Consider the following 23,856-nt stretch of genomic DNA (forward strand, 5'->3'; position numbering starts at 1 on the left):
CGTCGTCCGCGATGAGCAAAATGTCGAGCTCGCTGAGGCTGACGATGATGACAAGTACAATATTTTCTGTGACGAAGGCGATTGGGTGAAGGGGAAGAAAGGAATGGATTGCAGACGAAGATGGTTACTTTAACTAAATTCAGGGCACCCAAGCCTTGTGTCGATCTCGTGATCATCACACAAAATTCTGACGTCATTAAAAAAGATGTGTCTACATTCGGATTGAATCTTCGCAGCCTCGGAGAGTGTAGTGCGGAAGAAAACAAAGAATCCACAGCAGAAGTCAATCTTTGCCCCGTTTCCCCTAACCAACACCCATTGAATCCAGGTGCTGTAGTGAATAGGAGGCATGTACTAAAAACTACAGAATGTGATAGCGAGAAGGGAAGAAAGAAGGGTGCAATCTAAAAAAGGGGTCCCGGCAACTGCCCTACGCCACAAAACGTACAAGGCGGCCCACATCAAAAACCTTCCTACCTGCATCCTCACCTTCTCAAATCTAAATGAATCAGCAGCACACATTACCTCGCGAATACCATATGCATTGCGCTCGTCGTATACAAATGGGAATCGGCATAACAAATACAATGGCAAGAACGACACACACGCAACGCTTAAGCACGCAGCTGGTTGCGGAGGTTCTGCTCGAGGTTGCCCTTGGGGCGAATGAATTGCACGTAGGCACCATCCCTAAAGAAGAGAAGGAACAAGCGTTAGCACGATCGACTATACCACACATACTCAAGCTCCCGGCACTTACTGCAACACACGCTTCTCCTCCTTGAGCTTCAAGTACTCCTCCTTGTTGACGTTCGTGAAGCCCCACTTCTTGGAGACGATAATCTTTTGGCGACCAGGGAACTTGTAGCGAGCACGGCGGAGAGCCTCCATGACAACGTGGGCGTTGTTGTCCCTGGATCGGATGGAGAGAATGACCTGGCCAATGTTGACACGGGCCACAGTGCCGTAGGGCTTACCCCATGCACCACGCATACCGGTTTGGAGTCTATCACACACAATCATTCATATCAGCAAAAAATGCCAGAAATGTGAAAATTACATGGCACGCCTCACCGATCGGCTCCAGCACAGGACAACATCTTGTTGATACGGAGGACGTGGAATGGGTGGACACGGACACGGAGATGGAAAGAGTCCTTTCCAGAGGTCTTGGTCATGTACTTGTTGGCACAAATACGGGCGGCTTCGAGAGCCTCGGAGGAGAGCTGCTCGTATTCATCGGAAACGAGGTGCGCGCAGAAGGGGAATTCGTCGACGTTGGCACGCTTACGGCCGAGATCGAAGATCCTGATCTAGAAGAGAGCAGTCAGCACCTTAGCCAAACGATAGAACATTAAGCGGACATGAACCGCCTAATGAATGAAAGACAGAGCCAGAGTGCAAAACTCACCTTGGGATCAGGAACACCACGGTTGTACCTCGACTTGGGGTACGGCTTGTTTTTGCAGTAGCGGTAGCAGCGAGCAGGACGACGACCCATTGTTAATTCTGCAGATCAACCTCGCATCAGTAACCCTGTTTTTCTCTTTTCGCAGTCTCCCCAAGATAAACGTAAAGCCCTGCCCCGTCCCTACATCCCATCCCATCAGGCCCAATTCCCACCACATCCAACCCCTCCAACGACGCATCCACCCCAAAATCCCGTCCAACGCTCCAAATTTCCACCCAAACCTCAACCACTCGTTCGAAACGCAGAGACCAAGCAGCAAAACGGCGTACTCACATTCGTGTGTTGGGGGTAGGAAGAGCAAGGGTGATGGTCCGTGCTGCGGCCTTTTGCTTTTGAATCTTTTTCGGTGAGATGACTAAAGAGTGCCAAGAGGCGGTATGAGTAAGCAGTGTTTGTGGCAGTGTTAGGAACTGGGGCCGTCGGCTTTCGGGTGGCGTCATTAGGCGGGGAAATAGGGGCATTGGTTGGATCCGAGGTTTGTTTAGTGGTGCGCCGAGTCATTTGGGGAGGTGATTACGGGGATTGGGTATGTCAGGCCCTTTGTTGATTACCATGAAACACGTCGCCAGGAACGTGTAGTCAGCGAAGGGAATTGAGCTCCTCGAAGCTGGTTGATACACGTCTGATCGGAGTCAATATACCTCTAATCAGCACTCCTGACTGAGCTCCTCTCTCCCTGGTCGCCGTTATCTCTGACTAGACCCTCGAGTCACAATGACAAAACCCGAAGCCCAAGGCCTCCTCTACGTCCTAGGCGAACCAGGCGCCTCCGTCTCCGAAGAAGAGTTCAACGGTACGCCAGCCTCCCTTGTAGATCTGTATGTCACCTTCATACCCAACCCAAGTCTAAACACCATACTGCAGTCTGGTACGACAAAGACCACGCACCCCTCCGCCTCAAAGTCCCCGGATTCCAAACTGCAGCCCGCTACCGCTCATCCGACGGGCACCAGCCCACCTGGCTAGCCATCTACGACCTCGACACCCCCGAGATCGCGTATAGCGACGCGTGCAAGGCTCTCTCGACCAATGCACCGCAGTATGAGCTTCCACTCCCCGCACACAGGAAGTCTCGGCAAAGGTTACACTCACCTTCAAGAAATACGTGTTGCACAAGGAGTTCACGGGGAAGGAATAAGGATTCCGAAGGATCAGTAGGTAGATGCTACAATGGAGGGTTCCAGGCCGTATAGACTAGTCTAAATAAACACATTATATACAACCTAAACATGCGGCAAATACTCCAACCACTCAATCGTCAAATACGCCGAAGGCGGCAAATAAAACAACTCAACAACAGTCACAACAACCAACACAACCCTCGCCGGCACATACACCAAAACCGGTAAAACACCCACCCACAACCCCCACTTCACCAACAACTTAGGCAGCCTATTGGCAAAAAGCCACTTACCACCCGCATACGCAAACCACGGCACAATCGGTATAACACAAATATACATCGAGAATATCCGCCATAGGAGCCGAAGGACCGGAGAGGAAAAGTGCCAGCCGGGCATCCAGGCGATGCAGTGGACAGCACCGAACGCGGATCCGAGGAGCGAGGCGGGTAGGACTAGGAACACCTTTTCCGAGCCTCTTCGGAGCCATTTGTTGTAGAAGGAGGGGTAGGGCACGCGAGGTGGGGGTGCATCCTTTTGGATGGCGTGCGGTCGTTCGGGGAGGTAAGGTGAGATGATGACAATGGCCATGCGCCGTGTCATTGTGAGGAAGGCGACGAAGGGGAAGAAAATGACGATTATTGCTGGTAGACAGAAAGGGGTTAGTTGCGGCTAAGTTGGGGGAGAGCGAGATGCGCACCAATGAGGAAAGATCTGCTATGTGTTCCCTCTACGTATTTCCTCCCCGCCAACATGAACAGAAATTCGCCGAGGGCTTTTTCCGAAGGCACTCTCGGTTGTACAGCCTCGGCTATCCGTCGTATCGCCATGAGGAAGGAGAGGACGGGGAAGAAAATGACGATTATTGCTGGCGGAAGATGGATTAGTTGCTGCTTCCTGGAACAGAGTATATACATACTGATGAGGAAAGACCTGCTACGCATTCCCTCCTTGTACTCCTTCCCTACCGACCTATACAAAAAATCGCCGAGAGCCTTTTCCGAAGGCAACCACCGCCTCAACCGCGTACCCTCCGAATCCGACTTCGCACGATTGGAAGACAAAGCCGAAAACAACCTCCTCGCAGTACTCCAGATCGACAGCACACCTTCCGAGAATGGTTTCCAAGCAACCTTTTCCGGAAAGTCGATATCCGTGTTCACATCAGACTCCGGTCTCCTCCGCGGCTCAACATGGACAACAATCGGGCACTGCACCCCCAGCGGCTTATTCCACCAACAAAAGTACATGACAATATTCAGCAGCGCATAGGCCGCCGTCGTCAGTTCTAACTCGGTGACCGCAAGACCTTCAGCATAACGCGCAATACACCGCATCATAAACCACGAGGTCTGCATCACGACGAACGTTTTGGATAGGGCGTCCGTTTTGCTGCGGTCGGCCAATTCCTCTTTGGTGTCTGTGCGGTGGATGAGGGATTCGAGGGCGTCGAGCATGTCGTCTTTGGCGACGGTCCCGCGTCCGGCCCTCTCGTGCCCATACCCCGTCGCCCAGTTCACCGCTACCAGATCGGTTTCGTCGGATTCGAAGTGGTGTAGTGCTTCGCATACGTCGACCCATTGCAGCGTGTCGCCTCGTTTGAATATGTACCCTCCCATCTGGAGGAAGTGTGAATGAACCAGCGTCCATTCGATGAAACCTACACGGTTCGGAATACGTCGTACATAGTAATGACATGATCAGTCCACATTCAGACACGAAACCGCAAAGAACGAACATACCATCCCCTCCACTCTCTTTCCTCCTCCTCAAATACTCATTAATAAGATAATTAATATCCCTCGCCGAATCCCACTGCTTGATGGCCCACGTCACAATCAGCTCCGGGGCAACGATACCCCAGAGCATCGCCTCCGCCCGCTGCAAGAACCTTTCCCAAGTCGTCGAGTTGTACCCCCGCACATTCGGGTGCACGGAGACCCACGTACAGGAGAAGATCGTTACTAGACAAGTGACAATGACGTCCGCGACGGACCGGTAGTTCGTCTGCACAGGGATACCGTCGTAGAACTCGATGGAGGCGCAGGAATCGCTGAAGGATTCGGATGCCCGAGCAAGCAGGTCGGGGACGGGAGATTCGAGGATTGGTGCGGCTGAGCCTGGGTGGAGGGGACGCAGAGTGGAGTAGAGAAGAAGGAGGAGGAGGATCATGACGAATGGATGGGTGCAGTTGCAGACCGCCTGGGGAGGAACAGGTGGGGTCCTTACAGGTACATATAGCCTATTTGGTTTGAGCGTCTAAGTGCACGCTGGAGCCTGCAGGTAGACACATAGGTTGGTCTTCCATGTTTCGGGAGTGTCAACCAATGTCAATGTAATGTCAGAAGTACTATGAACAGATTGACGCCCGATGAGTCTTAGAGCGCGCGTCGATATGGGATTCGCCATCCGGAGACTGCTGGAGAGAATTGAAGCAGTGGGTCAAGTGAGGGTGACAAGAGACGCTACAGATGTGATGGAAAGGAGAGGATGTTGCGTAGCAGCGGAAGGGGCAACGACCAACGAAGAAGAACCAATGATGTCGTTGACCGCCAGGTGGAAATCGCAAAACCATAGAGAAGCGGAGCCGAATAGCAGGACCAGATATTTGGAGGCTTCCATGGGCCACTAGTGTTCCAGGCGCAATACATTCAGACACAAGTTTACCTGGCATGCTACATACCATATCTTGTAAAGGAAACGCTGCGCCATGGTGGTGGTGGTAGTTTGCTAAGTTTACCAATGCGCACGGACGAGTCTCAAGTTTGCCCTAGTTTTGACATTGATGGTTTGATGGGATCATCAACATTGGCTGCCGTTAACGTTGCCGGCTCTTGTCCCACAGTCCTCAGCGGCTCAGCCCAAGAGCGCGAGTCTGCAGATCACACAACATTTGTCGAGTTGCTGCGAAGTTTAAATAGGCACAACCTGGGTCATGATATAATTACAAAGTATGTTTCGTCTACATAGTCGACTAAACCCCCGAAGGCCCCTTCATTCCTGTAATAATCGGGCTCCCGGCATACGATGCAGCCAGCCTAGACTCGACAGCAGCTCGAGAGGGGATGCTATCAATAGTCCCCGGTTTCTCCACCGACATTCCAGCAGCCTGTACATAATTACGCCATTAGTCACACCTCGCTTCAGTTTATTACATAGAGTATACACTTACCAAATTACACTTCCTCAACAACATCGCCAGATCCCTCTCCGTAATGTGGTGTCCAGGTCTCGCATCCGGTCCGAATTCCATGAGCCCCTGTACAAAGTATCCCGTAAAGCAATCTCCCGCACCGGTCGTATCCCTGAAGTCCCCTTCCAATTTGGCAGGCGGGAGATGCATGAACGACGGCGCTTCATGTTTCGTCCCCGGTCGATGGAACTCGGGGACGAACGCCAAAACGCCATCGGGTCCCAACGTACAAATGATATTCGTACTCGCAAAGGACGGGTGGCTGGCGAGACAAAAGACGATATCCTTGGTTGACATAGCGCTGATAGAGGCTGGTCGGATGTTAAGCGGCGGGGGAGGTCCGAGGATGCGAAGAAGCGCCTCAGCCTCCCCTTCGTTCACCAAAAGCCAATCTATCTTGGTCCACGGAAACTCGCGGATCTGGTCCGCCGGTGGCATTGGAGACGGGTTGAAGATGGTCACCATGTTGGCTGCCTCGTGCAGTGCATGCAGAGTCGAGCGCGGATGGATCTCGTTCTGCAGCAGGAGGTGTGTTGCGTTGCCGAACCATGGTCGACCGGACGAGAATTTCTGTTGCTCGTGTAGCTCGCTGTGGTTCGCACCGGGGAATAAAACTGGAATTGGATAGGGCAGAAGTTCTATCAGAATCCCGTAAGGGCTTACGAGAAGAGAACCAGGAACGTACTGATACTGTTCTCTCCGTCATCACCAACCTGGATGATGGCTCTTCCTGTCGGTTTCTAAAAGCCAGGTTTGTCTGTCAGTCCAAGTCCAGGAACGGCAGCCAGCTCGAAGAAGGGGGAAGGAAACCATACCTCTGCAACAAGGATCGCACTGACATCGATACCATGCTCTTTCAGCTGTTCTTTGATCCAAACCCCGTCCTTCCCAATCGTACCGTAAAACTGGACTAAACCACCAGCCCTCGCAATCGCAACAGCCTGATTAGCGCCTTTCCCACCAATCCTGCTTTCGTGCAGCTTCGACGCCTTGGTCTCACCAGGCTTGGCGATTTGATCCACTGCAAGTTGTATAGGTTAGGCGTAGTTTTGTGTGGATACACCGCGCACACACAGAGGTCGTCATAACAGAGGTCAGCGAACGTTCTAGCGGCTGGGCGAGTAACTTGGCGACGTACCAAAGAAATATTCGTCGTGGTCTGTATTGGAGGACAGGGATCAAGGATTAGTGCAAGCGAACGGCGGGAAGCGGCGGGGAAGACATACTAATAGAACCGCGTACAGCGCACTTGGATGTGCCAAAAGGCCTGTTCGGAGTCATGTCTGCAGCAAATCCGTCGTCGTTGTCGAGCGAGAGTTCAGAAACAGAAACCTCGAGTCCACTGACAGAAGCAGTCGACTCTTCGGGACCGGGGGCACCAGCAACTTGAACATCCTGTCCAATCGGAGAAACAACGTCCTTTAAGTACAAGATTGGCACACAAAAACAATTCCCAACTTCGCCGACCACCTGGTGTTTGATAGATAGGATTAAAGTCTTCGTCTAGACCTCATCCCTTTCGTAATAGAGCTGCGTGGCGGCCAAAAGCCCCAGTGGTCCCTTAGAACTCACCTCAATTTGATGAGCCTCGTTCTCTACTTTTTCAACCCCTGCCCTTTGACTACCAGTTTCAGCTCCACCTGCGATCCGTACTACTGCCTCTTCCAGTCCCTTGCCATGATCCAACTTGGTCTGAACGGCGACATGGGTACCAGGCTGCTTCTGGATCTAGTTTTCCGACCAAACCGCCCCAGCCAAAGTGGAAAACATCAGCATCAATCGAACGAGAAAGCATAAGAATATGAAAGGAAGTGATAGGTTTTTTTGGACAGGGTTTGGACCAGTGTGATCAGGGTTTTTGAGCCGTTGCAGGTTCTTGTTACGATTATACTCCACTTACACTTGGAGTGTCTTCTTCACTTGCCATCTGTCTTGATCAGACTTGAAACTGCAAAGACTCGGTCGGTATAAGGCTATGGGGATGGAGAACACTATCCACCCAAAAGGCAAACATTATCATCATCGATCGAGGAACAAACGTGCCACCATGACAGGGTTATAACGTACCGCGCAATAGGCCCCAGCGATGTACTTACAAGGGCACAGTTCAAAGCGTCGAAACTGCGATTTGGAGCTTTTTGGATGAAAAGCGGAGATTAGGGTTCAGAATCAAGATCCTCCCGGCGCCTTTTTGGACTGTGACTGGGAATGCTCCCCCTCTCCGAGTCCGGGTATGAAGGTTGCCAATCTAGGCATGGATCATCGTCATTTCAATTGTCGATCTAACCTGATTTCGTCCTGAACATACAGCTGTGGTAATTGCGTTGCTCAGCTATGCCTTCAATTCTGTGTTTCTATTGGCCAATGATACTTAATCCGTTTGGGCGGATTCGTAGTAGACTGAAGGGATGGCGAGACCTGTCAATCCGAATGCATGGGCTGGGGACAGGACAAGCCTGGAAAGTTTTGTGAAGGAGGTGAATGGAAGGTAAGCAATACAAATCGTGATACAGCAATTAGTACAGGAAAACGTAACAAAACGCGACATCGTGTCTTAAGGCGGAGTAGGAAAACAAAAAGAAGAAAAAGAAGGGACGCTCTAGCTATAGAGAGTAGGGAGATTGAAAGTAGGTAGCCCTTCGGCCGAGATGGCAGTGTCATTAGCTAGCTATAATTAGAAGCAAGCGGTAGAAGATCATCTTTTCGGTTCATTGGTTCGAACCCTGTGAGTAGATGTGACAAATGGAAGAAAGGGATTGTCACAGAGATGCATACCTTTGGGTCGTATGTATGTAGTCCAATAGACGCAGGAGCAAAGGCCTAAAACCGAGAGCGGGAAAGGGATGAAACAAAGTATAGGTGGAGCAAAGGGATAAGGCAGCGGAGGAGAACCAAAAAGAAGTTTCGATATACAATCAACCATTCCGTAAAAAATGGTTTGATGAGTACAATGTAGTTAAGAGATTAGTATACGGTGCTTTTGGGGTTTGAGAAGAAAGGCTAGCAGAAATATACATAGAAAAAGATGGTCTGTGGTTTGCGGTTATGCCAGTGCCAGTCCTTGCTCCAAATCGTCGTCATCGCCGTCGTATAGCATGCAGAAAATGTGAAAAGTAAAAGCGGAAGTGGAGCCCAGAAAGAAAGAAAAAAAGATAGTAAACAAACGCACGGGATGAGAAACGATTATGCTCTAGGTAGCCGCGAAGAATAGAAAGAAAAGGAGGGAAGGTACTATAGGACCCGTCCGTTCCGAAAATAACACCCTACATCACAGTCGATCAGTCAATGTATTTCCATTATGAAGTGATCCCATCCCGGGACCGCGATCGACATACCAGTGTCAGAAACATATTAACCATCCATGCTGAACAGATCGTCATCATCATGAGCAGGAGGGCGAGGCGTCTGCTGAGCTCCATATCCGCCGTTGTTGCTGGCAGGAGCATGCCTGGTGAGACCAGGTGGAGCTGAGGGAGTGGCAGTGGCAGCCCTGCTAGCCGCAGCAGAATACGATAGCTTCGGCGGAGCAGTAGGGTCGGGTGTGGCACTCGTCGCCCCGATTCCGGAAACGTTGTTAGAGAGCGGGTGTGGTTGCGAGAGACTCGATGGCGTGTGTGGCTGCCACTCGCCGTAAGGCACGTTGGCGGAGAGTCCAGCGGAGACGCCGGGGGAAGTGCCCGGCATGAAGGCACCTGGAGTTCCGGGTGAGATGAGGTTCGATGGCGGCAGGGCGTGGATCCTGGAGAGACCGGCTGCCAAGCCTTGAGGCAGACTCTGGCCGGGCGCATGGGACTGCAAAGCCCGAGTTCCAGGGGAAAGGACGTGAGGTCCCAGAAGGTGATCGTCTCCCTGAACGGATGGGATCGGACGCGCGTTGAGGTTTCGGCTGGGGAGGTTCTGGGTGAGATCGAAGGGGGATGGAGTTGTCCTATAGGTATGTTGGGTATTGCCATGCACGTGGGTGTGCAGGGTCGAGTTGGAAGGAGAACCTGGAAGGCCGGTTGCAGTCAAGGGTTGCAGGTAGTTGCTTGCGAGGCTGTTGTTGGACGCGAAGCCTGTTCCACCACTTGCGCCACGGAGACCACGTCCTAATCCGCCTTGGCCGAGTTGAGCTTGTTGAGCCTGCTTGGCTTTCGCGGAAAGATAATGAGAATGGAAACCAGGCAAGAAGGCGGCGCTGGCGTTGCTGGGACTGAGCATATTGTTGATCGAAGAGGGACTGCCGACGCTCATGCTGAGGCCGGATTCGTCCACTCCAGTGACATTGAGACCTTCGAAGCGAGCACTGAGACCTGATGTCGATGGCGTACCTCTATGCATAGTGGTCGTACGAGGAGAGGCGGGAAGCGGGTTAGCGGTAGTGTCAGCCCAGATGGACTTGATGTCGCCAAGGAGGGAAGGAGCAGGGACCGATCGGGAATAACGATGCCCAAGGCCGGATCCACCAGTCTGGTCTGCCCCCTCGCCAGCCTTCAAGGCATTAGCAGCAACACCCAGGCCAGCAGTGGCTGGCTGGCCAGAGTTGCTCCTCGACATGCGACGATTTCGTTCTTCTGGAGTCAACAAGTCGGTCAGTGATCCAGGGATGAAATCTTCCAGGTCACCATCTTCAACAGCGGTGTCGTTGCGAGGGATGCGTCGAAGGTTCTTGGCGCCTACATATTCGTCGTACTCGAAGCTCACGTCGTACTCGGCACGGGCGATGCTGTTCGTCAAACCGGACGATCGGTGGTGTGTGACTGAGGATGAGATGTGTGCTGAAAGAAGATCAGAGAATCCAGCGTTGACGGATGACTCTGGGGTATCTGCCCATCCCTTGCGACCTCCCATCATTGCGAGACCGCTGCCAAGGCTGGCAGCAACCCCACCTCCGAGACCCAAGGTAGCTGAATACGATGACGGTCGGAAGTTTTGCTGATTGCCTGGGACAGAGAAGGGGGATGACGATAGGAGGCCTTGGTTGGGAGACGAGGCGAGGTTGGCACCGTTTACGGCACGAGGAGAGGTACCTGGAGAGAAGGCGCCTTTTCCATTCGGTCCTTGATCACGGGCGTTAGGAGGAGATCCAATGGGACCGAAATCGTTTTGAACAGTGGTCGAAGCGTTCCTTGGAGCTGACGGAGGAAGTGGGACAGGAGTAGAGTCGGATGTTTCTGAAGGCTTCTCGTTGGTTTTCTTCTTCTCTTCCTTGGGTTTCTCCTCCTGTTTCGGGGGATCGTTCTTGACGCCCTCCATATCGTCGAGGGCGGTGAACGAGGCAAAATCGCTATCCTTGAGGGGTGGTGCGGGTGCAGAGGGTGATATGGAAGCTTTGAGGGCAAGATTCATTGGTGGACGGCCAGTAGACGAAGCGCCGGATGGTCCGGAGTTGAGAATTCGAGTGGGTGCGGTTGAACCGCCGGCAAGGAGGGCATTCTTTCCTTGATTGCCAGCACCAGAGCCTCCTCCGTCTCGCCTTCCTCCTTTACCCTTGGACGTCTTGTCGTTACCACCAGCTGCCGCAGCGGCCTGCTGTGCAGCCTTCTTGTTCTTCCTGTCCATCGACATGTCCTGCCCAGGCAGGATGTGGGCCAATGCACATTTGTGGCCAAACTTGCAGTTCCCCTTCACGAACCACGCGCAGGTCTCCTTCTGACCTGGTTCAGACAAGTGGTGCGAGAATGGGCAGGACGATCCTGCAGTGCACCCGCCGACTTTGAAAAACTTGCAAGGGACATGGGAGAGGTCCTTGGCTATACAGCTGCTCAGATAAAGGACCCTTTAAATTTTGGAACCGACATACATTTCGAATTGGAGGATTTTTGTTTAGAGCCCGATTTCTCTGAACGATCTCCTCGCTCGAAATCCCTGTCCCTATGTCTATCGCGGTCATTGTCGTTGTGGTCGTTCGACGGCATTCTGGGGCTGAAAAGTGGACACGATAGAGAAGAAGAGGAATTAAGCTGATTATATATCGATTTTGGCGGTCGTGGGGGGAATAAGAAAGCACAATTTTGGCGGAGGTGAAGGGAAGAGGAAATCGACAGATTGCCAAGAGTAGATTCCCTGCAAAACTGCAGTCCAGCCACGTGCTGATCACATAATCAGCCCCTAACTTTCACCCAGTCGCTGGCAGAGTCCTGGTTCTCTTCCGTTCCTCTTCGTCCTTTGACCATCTCCCTTCGCCTGAAGAAAAGCGGCATTTCTACCGCAGCCTCTTCATCCAACTCCACGAATTCTTAAGGCGGACATGGTCGATTTCCCAAATTGCTACGGTCACTCCACCCACAATCATTCGAAGCGTCATGTTTCTGCCAGACAGACTCAGGAATGTGATCTCTCGATGCCTGGGGCATTTTACCTCTCCCATGCTTTCCTACATCGTATTGAGCGTGGAAGCCTTTCATCAGATGGACAATACAATGGAAACGAGGCTTTCAGCATAGAAACCGGTCCAAGTCTCCGAAGTCTAGTCGCCGTCTGCCCCATCGATTTCTCGCAGCTTTATATTTGTATACCCGCTTGCCTGCTTGCATACGTTCTCTTGATCACCTGCCTCGAGATTCCCCCGAGGTACCTGTTATCCAGATGGAAAACCAACTCACCGCGATTCTCCATGACCTCAATTCCATCATTCACCATCGTCCTATGACATTGCTGTCTCGGTTCTCGGCATGGTCCAGCTGTCTGGTTCAACGCGTGTCGAAGGAAACGCGTATGAATCCCTATCGAATCACATCTATTTACCGCAAACGACACGTGTATCGTGATTGTGCCTCCATCTCTGGCGTCTTATGGCGACTCGCAAGACTGTCTCTTAAACTCCTTAGAAGGTTCCTCCAGGCCTGTTCGTACCTACCCATCCACCTGACTGCCCCGTCCAATTATGTCCGGAAAGAACGTAATCGTGTGCGTCCGAATTGCGAGTCAATACACCCCAACCTTTATCTCCCCCTGATCTATTCGAATTTACTAGGATCGTCATCGGCGAAACGGGCGTCGGTAAAAGTTCAGTACGTCCTCCGCCTATTTCACGTATCCCATAGTAGCCCAACATAGTATCCAATTAGCTCATCAACTCCATTGCTGGAGGAAGGCCGAACTACGCTCAGGTTAACGATTCGATCGTGCTGACGACACAAGAAGTAGAGGCCTACACCCTCGACCCCTGGCGCCCCGGCTCCACGCTCACCCTCGTCGACACACCGGGTTTCAACAATGGTACCATATCTGACCATACGATATGGCAACAGATCGACCGATGGATGAGGAACCAGTGCGCCTTATTCTCTATCTCCTTGTCTGATTCATTCTGACCTGACCCTCGTCCTTATCAGAGACAAAAATGCGCTGTTGGGTGGTATACTCTGCATCCACGATATCTCGCAACTACGACCTCGGTTAAGCGGCGTCCTGAAATCCGTTCCGCGGGCATCCCTTCGGCCCTTCCTTCACGTTTCGTTCACCACTGGCATACCCATTACCAGGGAGAAGTTTCGGACCAACGTGGACTCACTTATTGGGAGTGTGGTTGGAGAGGGCCTCCTCGAGGCGTCGCAGTTTGACCGTGAGTTTGGCCAACTTGTCTCAGGAAGGCCGCCCGAATCGCTTAAGGGGATGGTGGAGGATTTATTGAAGGGCCCTCCGCAACCGATATCGTCCATCCTCTATCCATCATTGATGTAAGTGCTAAATGCATCCTTTTACATCCACGTTGCTGACCCCAGTTTTCAACTTCTCGCAGCCTTGTCCTCGGTGAAACGGGCGTTGGAAAAAGTACAGTACGTTCAAGTTCACTTCCCATTCCATATCGCCCATCTTCCACCCCCGTCCCTTTCGGAGCCGTACATCGGCTAACCACCAATCTCATCTGCGTTTCTACCTGTAGTTTATCAACAATGTCCTGGGCCAGCCGGAACTCGCATCTGTAAGCCATGGCATGGATTCCGGAACCTCCGAAATCCAAAAATACACCTACATACATCCGGCTTCTGGGAGGAGCGTAGTGTTCGTTGATACACCTGGCTTCAACGATGCTTATATCAAGGATATCAAGACGTTGCAGAATATTCGCAAGTTTTTGCGAAAACCGTCCGTATCTGTTTCTCGCATTTTGGCTCTAGTCAACTTCGACAAATTCCTTCTGTCTGTGACCGCAACGCCGGGGGTGGGTTGTGCTGGGGGGTTTCCGTCACCACATTTTCTATTCCTATTCTATCTCGCATCGACACCCGTCTTCTTGCTACTTGCTTCTCTGGTGTGCGCAACGCTGACATTCCCTTCTTCCGAACTGTCTTTATAGGGAATTCGATAAATACGTTCTGGGTGGTATAATATACCTCCACGACATCGGACAGAACCGCCTCAGACGATCCCCATCGAACCCAATGTCGCCCTCGTCCCTCTCCACCAGTACACTCGCACCACTCGTTCACATCGCGTTTACAGCATCCAAGAGGATCTCCGAGGCTACTTTCCAAAAGAACGTACGAGAGTTGAGAGAAGACTCTTTGTCTAAGTTGTTGGTCCACGGAGCGAAGATTTGCACGAGGGGTGTGGGGGATATGTTGACTGCTGATGATGATTTGGGGGATGGGGGAACGACCACCACGGCGGGAGCGGGTAGGAAAGGGAGAGCGGCTAGATTGGTGGACGAGGTGTTGAACGAGCGGCCGATGTCGATTGTGGATATGAGGCGCGAGTTTAGACAGGTTGGGGAGAGCGTGGGTGGCGAGGCGGGTTGGCATCCGCTGAAGGCCCTGACATGGCTGTGTTGGATTCGACCCTAGAGGCAGATTTTGGAGAAGTGTCCTGGAATGCGTTGGGGTCGTTGCGTGCTGTGCGAGTGCTCGGATAGATCACTTGGAGGTTCCTCTTTCTAGAGAGAAGATTGTTTTCATTAGGCGGCCAGTGTTTAGAGTACGTTAGGATGCCACCCCAATTTTTTTCTTTTTTCTTGAGAAGTCTGACCGGATTTTATTTATGTTACTTGTCATGCCAACAACGACTATTGTACACACTGGAAGAATGCTGGTAATGTCCCAATTGGTACAACTCTGTAACGTCTAAACCGAAAAATATGAACGAGTGTAAGTGTGTCCGAAAAGAGCGTATTAGTCTACTAATGTCCGAAGTGTCCTCTTTATTGGGTATATTTTATGAGCGATTCAGTGTAAGTAATCCTATACTGGAGCTGGCCGAGGATGACCCTCGATCACATCCACGCAGGCTGCCGACTCGACCTCGTTGACCTCGACCACTGCCTTCCCACCCGTGGAGTTTCACGCACAACACTAGGATGAAGAATAGAAATCAGCGATTCCCGATGGTGCCTGCCAGTGGTGGGTGCCGTATAGCTGCTATAGCGATTGCTTTCCAAATCGACATCGGAGGCGTCGGGGTTTACGAAAACGGGGACTGGGCTTGTGAAGGGGGAAGTCATGATTGATTGCTGAGTCCTTCTTCTTGGACTAGTGTACGTAGTGCTTGTTGGATCTTCGGGGTCGACCCAGCGAGGAAAGAGGATACTCGTGGGAGGCGCTTGTCGGGCGCTTTCTTTGACTGCGCGTTGGATTCGCATGGTGATTAGGACGAAGACGATACCTGGGGTGATGAGAGAGAAAGAGAGGTTAAAGTTAGTTTAGTGCGAGTACCGCGGGAAGGAGAATTACTCCGAAGAAGGTGGGGAAAGAGAGAGTGGTGGTTTCTGGAATGAAGTCTGGGAATGATGGAGATATAGAAAATCGAGAAAAGAGAGCGGTGGCGCACCTGTACTCGGGACAATAGCCGCCTGGAAAACGACTCTGAGCGGGTGTTTCTTGATATGCAGAACCACGAGCGCAAGCATCTGCATCGTGTAGATCATCGCGCTTTCCACTACAATCCTAGCCACGCCCAGCAGGGTTATGGTCGATGTAACGCGTATTCCAGCGGCGCGGCTTTCAGAATGGCGGCGCCAGATCTTGTACGCTATAAGCGCAGTCGTCATGACGTTCTGCCCGAGGTGTCCTGGGTAGACAAAGTCGAGAAGGGGAAGGATGGTGCGGAAGCCGTTGGGGATCGCCTTTGGACCGTTCAGGAAGAAGTGGAAATTTACCCCGTTGGTGCCTTTTTTTGGGAGTTTGTGTTAGTTGTCGACGTGATTTATCATTTCGGTGGGGATGAGGTGATATGAGGAACAGAGAAAATTGAAGAGAGATGTCCGGAAATGGGTATGAGGAATGGAAGGTGGAAGGTGGAAAACGAAGATGGAATAGGAAAGTGGGGAAATGAAGTTCAGAAGAGTGTCGACATGACGACTCACCTATACTAGCAACCAGGAGTAGGAATGGGAGCGCTACAATCCTATAGCTCCTATCCCAGATTATGAAACATCTGTATATCTGTAAGGGCGTCGTTGAGTACGAGGGTGGCTGTAGTCGCCGAGACCTTAACGCTCCGCGCCCCTTAACGGGTAAATTTTGATGGGGACGTACCGCCAGGAAGTCTGCGATCCAGAATAGCATGGAGCTGATTATCGCGTACGAAAAGTTGTACCAGGTGCTGAAATCGCGAAAGTAGTAGATGGGGAGACCGCCTGGTGCGTTCATCAGAGCGTATGCTTCAAGAAATCGGTAGATGTTGACGCCTGCAGGCACAGTCGCGGAGAGGACGGAGTTAGGGAGGGACGTAGACGGAGGTAATCGAGCCGACACACCCATCCAGTATGTCGAGAGTATGAACATGACTGTGATGAGGTAGGTGAACACACGCTGTCAAATGGATGTAAGCCTTCGGGTGGGGAACAGGATGGGTCGGAACGGGAAGAGACCTTGGCTAGGGGATCCGAACCTATTGAGCGTCGGCTAAGCGTGAACCTGGTGAACCCCATGAACAAGACAAAGTAGATCCCTTATCCTTCGATGAGTTCTTCCGATCGGGTATGTACTCTAATGACGAGTGAGGACAAACCGTAGAGTGCTGACTGAACCCGTTCTTCAGTAAATCCGATGGAGGGGATTGGAGGGAAGATTCACCTCGATCCAGAATCCGGCTAGCATATAAACCTGCTCAATCTCGTCTCGTCTGCGCTGAGCTGCAAATTCGAAGTGTGGGGGAAAGGAGAAAGATTCGTCATCCATGGTGCTGCGAGGCCCCTTGACGAAGGATAGGACGGTTGAAGTAGATAGATTGGGCCGGGGGAAGGAGGGATGTCAAGGAGGCGGGGAAGTCGGTAAGATCTTTCCCGTCCATCATATATACGCGTTCCCAGCCATTGCTTTTGTCGTAGAAAGGGTAGGAACAAGGAAACGGAAGAAAATGAGAATTCAATTGAATGGTTACGAGAAGATCTAAATTAAGCTGATATGGTCGCGCTGCTCGCGGCGCGCCTCTGTTAACGTGAACTGTTGCGATTCCAGAAGTTCCAGTGATGTACACTGTATAGCCGTGGTTTCCCGCCGATGAAAGTGAAACGATGACAAAAATGTTACAGTGCAGTACAGTATGGGCAGACAGCACTTACAATTACCGTGAAGCTTATAATCCAACAGGAACGTAGACTGGAACTGAATCCTTCCTCAGACTGACGCTGGACGACAGCTGAAATACTCGCTTATTAGAGAGCATGCCGCCTTACAACAGGGCAACGGAACTGCACTTGAACAGGTTCAGAAGCAGTTCCGAACACCCTTTTTCGTCAAACTGAAACAGCTCTTGGGACTAAATATATGAATGAAATATAGGAAGAAAAACTCCGATTGACGCCTGTTTTCGCGGAGTTTTGAAGAGCAGCAGGATCGAAACGAGGGAGAAGAACCAAAGCGCAACCAGTTATTGGTATTGTCGCCATCACTAATGAGTTAACTCAGAACGCACTAACTTCGTCGGAGATTGCGTCTTTCCGGTCGATCCTGACACCCACTGAGGGACAAGGCAAAATCACGTTACAAACTCGACCCACTTCAGCATTCTGATTTCCGGGAGATATTAAAATTCAGACACGCCAGAATTGCTTGATTTTTTTGTCGAACCAGACTTTGGACGACACATCTGCGTCCAAATTGTTGTGAATCCCTTGCAACAGGCCCTTTGCAGCACTGGTTTGGCGCAGCTCTCTTCCCTCCACAATGATTTCCCTCTGGACGGCAAGGGGAACGTCTTCAACCCCAGATCTGTTCGTGAGGACGAGCTTGACAATCTCCAATGCCTGAGCCTGGTTTGCCGGATGGAAGTTGCGTACGATGGCCCCTCCGTTGATTAGTTCGTTCCAAGCCCTCATTTTGAAAACCTCCACTCTCTCCTCTCCCACCTGAGAGGGGGAAAGGTGACCCTGGCTCTCTCTTGGCCTCACACTGTCCCACTTCGAGGTAACAATCACCAATTTCCCGAACATTTCCTCCCCACAAAGCTTCTCCAATGTCCAGAGATACCTTCTCATAGAGCCTGTGATCCGTGATTCGCTCATGTCATGAACATAAATAACGCCTCTAACCGTCATCGGGGCGCTGCACGTACACCAATGTCAGGTATCAAAATTAATGAAAGTGTGCAGAAACTCACGATCGCGCAAGCCAGTTGGCGACTCGAGTCAAAGTTATCATCTCCCCTTCATAAGCGCCGTCAAAGGCGGGTGTGTCTACCAGAACCAGCCGGCCACTGTCTCCTTCCCCCAGCAGGTGGGAAAGCTGCACTGGCATGTCGGTGCAGATTGCATGTACATCCTGGGTGCACCCCTCCAGCTGGTTCCCGACTTTCACCTTCTGTTTAGAATTCGGGCCCAATATGTGGTTGATAAGCTATGTACATCACGGTCAGAGAAAGCGTGTTACTTCTGTACGGCAGCGCATAATTACTTACTGAACTCTTTCCTGCCCCCGATAGCCCAGTAACTCTGCGCAAAGGTGGTAAGAAAATGTCAAGTCCGATGCTAGCCACAAAAACGCACAGGATAATGCTATCATTGGGCTGCGGCCCAAGGATCAGCGCGGCATCGTTCCCCGACTGCAAGATTGGTTTCCCCCGAGTTAAAGAGAGATCTTGGGGCGCTACGACACTGCCCACATACCAAGTCGCGGTCATACTGGCAGAGAATGGTACGAAGAGCTTTCCAGGCGGTTTGGTGGTCTGCTGGGTCGAAGGGTATGTAACGGACGCAATCTTCTAGTCGCTCGTTCCCGAATTTTATTTTGAGTTCTCTTTCGCGCCTGGTCGCTTCTTGCATCTTCTCGCGTGGAATGCTTCCCCAGTGCGATGACATTACGACCGTCCTTCTGAATGCGTCTTTTCCCCAGTATTTTGCGAGTAACTCTAGGTTCTCTTCGACAGAGTTTTGACCTGGAGAGGCAGATAGATCGTAAAGGTAAATAAATCCCACTCCAGTCACTCCGGCGCCATATCTACGGAAATCATAAGCACCGCCTGCCACCCAATGAAGAAAATGCTGGATGTTTACGATTTTTTAACCTTCCCTAAGACTTGCTTCATGATCGCATCGTCTGAGAGGGATCCATCCGAGTTGTTGAGCCCTGGCGTATCCACCAATACAAGTCTCCGTGGGCCCTGCTTGGGCAGAATCTCCAAGTTGTTCGGAACTTCCAGTTCCACAAAGTGGCAGCGCTTGGTACAAGAGTGGACGGAGTCCTTGGGGCCCACTTGGACATGCTTTCTCTGGAGCCCAACCCCCAGTGAATGGTTGATAAACTACAAGACAGCGTCGGCGTGAAGTTCATGCATCGAGATGATCATGTATGCCGACCGTGCTTTTTCCAGCTCCTGTAATACCCACAACACTTGGACACCATTGCGATGTCAGGATGATGGAGGGACGTCACAAAAATGCCAGTGGACATACATAATGACAAAATCTTTCGCTTTACCTGTGAGGAGTGGTAGCATGACGTCCAGCTTCTTAGAGGAAGGGGGATCGAAGAGATCGCGGAAAAGCCGAAACTGATTACCTTGCGAAGCAAGGTTTCCTCCCAACCAGTATTAGATAAGCCCCCTGTCCCAATTGACAAAGCAATACAAACAGTCGATGCGAAACTAAGTACATAGGAGCGAATTTCCAAATCAAGTCTCTACCCTCGGCAAAATATCCCTCGTCTCTTCGTCTAATCGTTCGAAACATGGTCACCGGTACAGAAATATACTCCACCTCAAACAGCCTGAACCGCTGAATCCTGCCCCAAATAAATGAATCAACCTGCTGACCTTTGGTCTGCGGGATTGGTGGCTTGCGAATGTATACAGTGGTGTGACGGGGTATTTATACATGGGACGTACTCCTCCGTGTTTGCGTTCTGTTCTCTTGAAGCGTCGACCAAAGTTCCCGATGGTCTGCCAGTGGGAGCCGTAGATTCTTCTGCACTTGTATCTTTGGTCACAGTTTCGGATGTTCCACTGTCAGTTTAATTATTTACGGCCCGCTTCAGTGGACCACTGAAGCGGGCCGTAAATAATTAAACATACCCTTGTTTCGAGTTTCATTGCGTGTTCTGATGTCGTTGCGAATAATCGCCGGCATGAAATTGGGTTCAGCGAGAGCTCGTGAGTCTGTCCTGCGACCGCCGACGGATGGCGCGACGGCAATGCCTGAAAACTGCGCGAGAGAGAAGAGGAAAGTCAGACACCCAGGGTCGTCACTAGTCGCTGCGACTACCCGGGCATCGAGCCAGCTGCGTCAGCGACGTCGGAGAAGGCAAGTCAACGTTTGCTTCGCAAGGTATACGCGTCGGCGCCCAGCCGACCTTTCAGATCATTTGACCGACCACATCGACCTTGGAAGCGCACACACACACACACACACACTCTCAGGTAATCACGACCTCCTCACCTCATCGTCAGTCAAGAAGCTACCTATATCTACTTACGCGACGCGTATAGAGATGCGTTAGAATCAGAGGCACCACACGGGATTCGTTGCAAGCAAGTCACTTTAAGAGGTGAAGAGTTACTCGCGGGCACCAAAAGTGATGGCACTCTGTTACTGGCAATTCGTTTTCGACCTTTCTCAGCAATGCATAAAGATTTCACCAAACTGTTTGAGATATAACTTTAGGCTGTACGTACCTATCATATCAAGGAGTTTGAGTTGGAATGACTTTAAGCTGAAAGTGCAAGAGGAAAATTATGTCGAAAATATACATTCGAGGCCAATGCACCCCAGGGCACGCAGTTTGAAGTGCCTTGACGTCACGTGAAGGCATGTAGCGCACATCTTTGTATGGGGCGCAATAGGGCTATCAGCCAAACTGCTATAGCGCAGTTTCCCTATAGGCCTAATGCAGTTAGGGTCGCTCGAGGGTCGCTCGTCGGGCAGTATGGGGGGGAGGTGGAGGAGTGCACCTCCTGCTCATCATCTCGGCGCTCAGTAGTGCTCAAGCTCGGGGGAACACCGGGCCGAGCGGGGTCGAGCGGGGTATGTCCCCCAAGCTATTTGGAGCCCGACATACCCTCTCCCTGCTCCCCCTGCTGTCTACACGCTGTCTACATATCCACTTTTGTCTACTTATCAGCAACACGAGCAACGCGACCAACATACCGCAACCCGGAGCGAGCACATAGCGTGAAACCCAAAGGCCCCATACGCAGGCATTCATCGAGTTACGCCGCGAGATCCCAAATCATTAGGCAGGCCCTCCCCATCAAATCCGTCTGTCTCTCCGCTATCTCCCTGTATGTTTTCCAAACACCGTATGTTTTCCAACAAATCATTCGTGTATGTTTTCCTAGAAATCTTTCCGGTACTGCTTTATGCCGGTGCCGATTATAGCGTGATGATTTATGGAAGACTCAACGAGCGTGTTTTCCGAGTCAACAATATTTTTACCGGTCGGAACTACAGGGTTTCTTTCAAACATTTGTTAGATTCTGACTAGGTAAAACTGTAACACGGCCATGGACCTGGTCACTTACTTAACAAACTCATCTTAGTACCCTCGCCAATGACCCAAATGACGCATAATGCGAGCTTGATCAAAAAAGCAAGAAGATATATTTGAAGATGGAGACGCTACAGATGATAGTAGTAGATCTCAAAAATGACACCAAGAGACGTATAGGTACAAATTAGAGGACTCGGAGGATTGTAAGATACTAAGATACGTCGGGTACAATAAATAGACATTGTCCAATGAAGACGAGAGAAACGACACACAGATAAGATAACAAAAACGGATGAGACCCCGGGGGGGGGGGGTCTCATCGGGGAGGCATGCTACTTCCGAACGTCCAAGAGAGCAAGAGGCAGGGCAGGCCACAGGGGAGGAGTTACCATATCAGTTACGGAAGCGTGTAAAAGACAGAGATGAAATGTCTCCCCCTCGTCAACGGCCCTGCAGATTCTGCATACTCGAAGGAGGCTGCTGTCCCATCTGCGGCATGAACGTGATCTCCGGTTGTCCATTGTAGGCCGGGTTGTACTGGTCGTAGAACTGAGCGCTGTATTGAGCGGACTGGTGACGCAGGTCTGGCTGGTAAGAAGGCGGGTACACGTCGTTTGGCGTATAGGAAGGGGGGCATCGAGGGTCCGAATAATCTTGCATTGTCGACCATTGATTGGAGGCGGTATTGGTGGGTGGCTGCGTCCTCGCGAAGTGTCAGACGATGGGCGTGAGTGAAGAGGAGTGAGGCGAAGTCTGAGATGGAGAGGAGACTTCGGGGTCGGAGGTTAGCCTTGGTCTCACGTTATAAGAACGTGTACCCTTCGTCAAGGTTCCTATGGCTGGCTAGGCCGACGGACCGGACGGACGCCTTGCGGCGAGAGCGCGACGTAGAGAGACGACTGGAGCTAAAGGCTCAACGGTCGAAGACGTGGAGAGAGTTAAGTTAGACTTAGGAATTCGGACAGAGGATTCGATGAGGGGAAAGTCCTAGTCGATGGAGGAGAGGGGATTGAGTCCTAGTCGAGATTCCGGATGAGGTATCTACTACAAAACCATACAGTACTTATAGAGGACACGTCTAGAGAATCTTCGACAAGAGAAGTGCGGAGAAAACGATGGAGAAACATGAAGGCGAGACTAAGATGTATGAATGAGAAATGCAAACGACATGAAGGCGAATCGATCCAAGAACAACACAAGAGAGTCGAAGAAGCTATCTACGAACCAATCACAACATGATAAGAAAGTCTAGAGCAAAGACATGAAGTAGAAAGGTCGAAGACAAGTCTTGAGCAAAGAACATGTGATGAGGAAAGATAAGCCGAAGAAAAGAAAGATAATAACATCGATAAATCAGGAAAGTCGAGATATGACGTACAAGGGAACTTCGGACAACAACAAAGAACGAATACGTCTAAAAAGGGAACATACTTCCAAAGAACAATACAGAGTCGAAGGCTTCGAAATACCAAGCGCGCGCCTAAAGTCCACTAGACTTCCGGAGGATCCGAGATCACGGAAGGAGCCGAGTCGCGCGTCTTGCCTGATCCGGTGAAGTCTAGATCAGTAGACATTGACACGACCGGAGTCTAGGTGGCGGTGCGGCTGAAGACGTTGGGGAAGTCGAGGGTTCGAGTATGGCTGGAAGCGAAAGTCGAGACGTCGGGATGTGAAGTCGAAGTGTCGAAGTCTAAGCCGAGTCTAGGGAAGGCGCGAGTGTATATCAGAGTTCTGCTAAGTGCACGAGCCCTGACAGTACCCCCCTGTTACGGCCGAGCCCTCGAGGCCAAAGGTGAAGTCGATGTCGAAGAGAAATTGAAGCATAGGAATGTGAAAGAAAAGAAAATGAAGTCGAAGGAAAAAATGAGAAGTCGAGACAACAAGGCGAAGGCGGACGGGTCACCACTCGGGTCCAGGCTTGTCGGGATATCGACGATGGAAGTCTTCGACTAACTCCCTGGCATGGCTCAACTCGGTAGCAAGGAGCCAGGAGCGTTCTTCGTCTGTGTTCTCGTAGCCTAACCAGCGTACTTCATAGAGAAGCTTGCAGGCGCGTCTACGACGATCCACTTTCGAGTCTAGGATTTCGGCAATCTCATACTCCAATTCGCCGTCTACCTCTACCGGAGGTGGAGGAGGCTCGTGACGAAGAGGAATCTGAGACTCGTGATGGGGTTCGAGCATCGAGACGTGGAAGACGGGGTGAACGGAACGCATGGAGTCTGGAAG

At 51.3% G+C, this 23,856-nt stretch overlaps 10 protein-coding genes across 10 annotated transcripts; 2 read left to right on the forward strand and 8 right to left on the reverse strand.

Moving 5' to 3' along the window:
- Positions 1–536: 536 nt before the first annotated feature.
- On the reverse strand, positions 537–1,784 carry CC1G_08610 (60S ribosomal protein L10). Its single transcript, XM_001832608.2, has 5 exons — positions 1,745–1,784; positions 1,412–1,509; positions 1,075–1,313; positions 761–1,006; positions 537–690 (listed from the first exon to the last, which is right to left on the reverse strand). The coding sequence occupies exons 2-5, from the start codon at positions 1,499–1,501 to the stop codon at positions 615–617; spliced, it is 651 nt and encodes a 216-aa protein (XP_001832660.1). The 5' UTR covers positions 1,502–1,509; positions 1,745–1,784; the 3' UTR covers positions 537–614.
- A 401-nt stretch (positions 1,785–2,185) lies between these two features.
- Positions 2,186–2,664, forward strand: CC1G_08611 (hypothetical protein; the record flags this gene model as incomplete). The annotated part of the gene is made up of 2 exons (XM_001832609.1): positions 2,186–2,264; positions 2,336–2,664. The coding sequence occupies 2 exons, from the start codon at positions 2,186–2,188 to the stop codon at positions 2,662–2,664; spliced, it is 408 nt and encodes a 135-aa protein (XP_001832661.1).
- Positions 2,665–2,694: 30 nt separating this feature from the next.
- Positions 2,695–5,304, reverse strand: CC1G_08612 (hypothetical protein; the record flags this gene model as incomplete). The annotated part of the gene is made up of 5 exons (XM_001832610.2): positions 2,695–3,236; positions 3,293–3,460; positions 3,512–4,252; positions 4,335–4,794; positions 5,260–5,304. The coding sequence occupies 5 exons, from the start codon at positions 5,302–5,304 to the stop codon at positions 2,695–2,697; spliced, it is 1,956 nt and encodes a 651-aa protein (XP_001832662.2).
- A 191-nt stretch (positions 5,305–5,495) lies between these two features.
- CC1G_08613 (sugar kinase) lies at positions 5,496–7,066 on the reverse strand (the record flags this gene model as incomplete). The annotated part of the gene is made up of 5 exons (XM_001832611.2): positions 5,496–5,701; positions 5,765–6,399; positions 6,471–6,525; positions 6,625–6,806; positions 7,012–7,066. The coding sequence occupies 5 exons, from the start codon at positions 7,064–7,066 to the stop codon at positions 5,567–5,569; spliced, it is 1,062 nt and encodes a 353-aa protein (XP_001832663.2). The 3' UTR covers positions 5,496–5,566.
- Positions 7,067–9,136: 2,070 nt separating this feature from the next.
- CC1G_08614 (hypothetical protein) lies at positions 9,137–11,682 on the reverse strand (the record flags this gene model as incomplete). Its single annotated transcript, XM_001832612.1, has 2 exons — positions 9,137–11,517; positions 11,568–11,682. The coding sequence occupies 2 exons, from the start codon at positions 11,680–11,682 to the stop codon at positions 9,137–9,139; spliced, it is 2,496 nt and encodes an 831-aa protein (XP_001832664.1).
- A 968-nt stretch (positions 11,683–12,650) lies between these two features.
- CC1G_08615 (hypothetical protein) lies at positions 12,651–14,553 on the forward strand (the record flags this gene model as incomplete). Its single annotated transcript, XM_001832613.1, has 7 exons — positions 12,651–12,673; positions 12,741–12,777; positions 12,835–13,040; positions 13,102–13,446; positions 13,509–13,545; positions 13,653–13,909; positions 14,067–14,553. The coding sequence occupies 7 exons, from the start codon at positions 12,651–12,653 to the stop codon at positions 14,551–14,553; spliced, it is 1,392 nt and encodes a 463-aa protein (XP_001832665.1).
- Positions 14,554–15,399: 846 nt separating this feature from the next.
- On the reverse strand, positions 15,400–16,884 carry CC1G_08616 (hypothetical protein; the record flags this gene model as incomplete). The annotated part of the gene is made up of 7 exons (XM_001832614.2): positions 15,400–15,482; positions 15,533–15,871; positions 16,068–16,176; positions 16,240–16,515; positions 16,575–16,654; positions 16,715–16,727; positions 16,780–16,884. The coding sequence occupies 7 exons, from the start codon at positions 16,882–16,884 to the stop codon at positions 15,400–15,402; spliced, it is 1,005 nt and encodes a 334-aa protein (XP_001832666.2).
- Positions 16,885–17,738: 854 nt separating this feature from the next.
- CC1G_08617 (hypothetical protein) lies at positions 17,739–19,001 on the reverse strand (the record flags this gene model as incomplete). The annotated part of the gene is made up of 5 exons (XM_001832615.1): positions 17,739–18,249; positions 18,305–18,540; positions 18,602–18,635; positions 18,690–18,745; positions 18,810–19,001. 5 exons carry the CDS (start codon positions 18,999–19,001, stop codon positions 17,739–17,741), a joined length of 1,029 nt encoding a protein of 342 aa, XP_001832667.1.
- A 1,170-nt stretch (positions 19,002–20,171) lies between these two features.
- On the reverse strand, positions 20,172–21,305 carry CC1G_15214 (hypothetical protein; the record flags this gene model as incomplete). Its single annotated transcript, XM_002910533.1, has 7 exons — positions 20,172–20,182; positions 20,213–20,398; positions 20,614–20,748; positions 20,813–20,850; positions 20,888–20,960; positions 21,196–21,229; positions 21,285–21,305. The coding sequence occupies 7 exons, from the start codon at positions 21,303–21,305 to the stop codon at positions 20,172–20,174; spliced, it is 498 nt and encodes a 165-aa protein (XP_002910579.1).
- Positions 21,306–22,068: 763 nt separating this feature from the next.
- Positions 22,069–22,287, reverse strand: CC1G_15215 (hypothetical protein; the record flags this gene model as incomplete). The annotated part of the gene is made up of 1 exon (XM_002910534.1): positions 22,069–22,287. One exon carries the CDS (start codon positions 22,285–22,287, stop codon positions 22,069–22,071), a length of 219 nt encoding a protein of 72 aa, XP_002910580.1.
- Positions 22,288–23,856: the final 1,569 nt, after the last annotated feature.

This window comes from Coprinopsis cinerea (genome assembly GCF_000182895.1).
Source record: "Coprinopsis cinerea okayama7#130 chromosome 9 map unlocalized cont3.9, whole genome shotgun sequence".
Classification (NCBI taxonomy): domain Eukaryota; kingdom Fungi; phylum Basidiomycota; class Agaricomycetes; order Agaricales; family Psathyrellaceae; genus Coprinopsis; species Coprinopsis cinerea.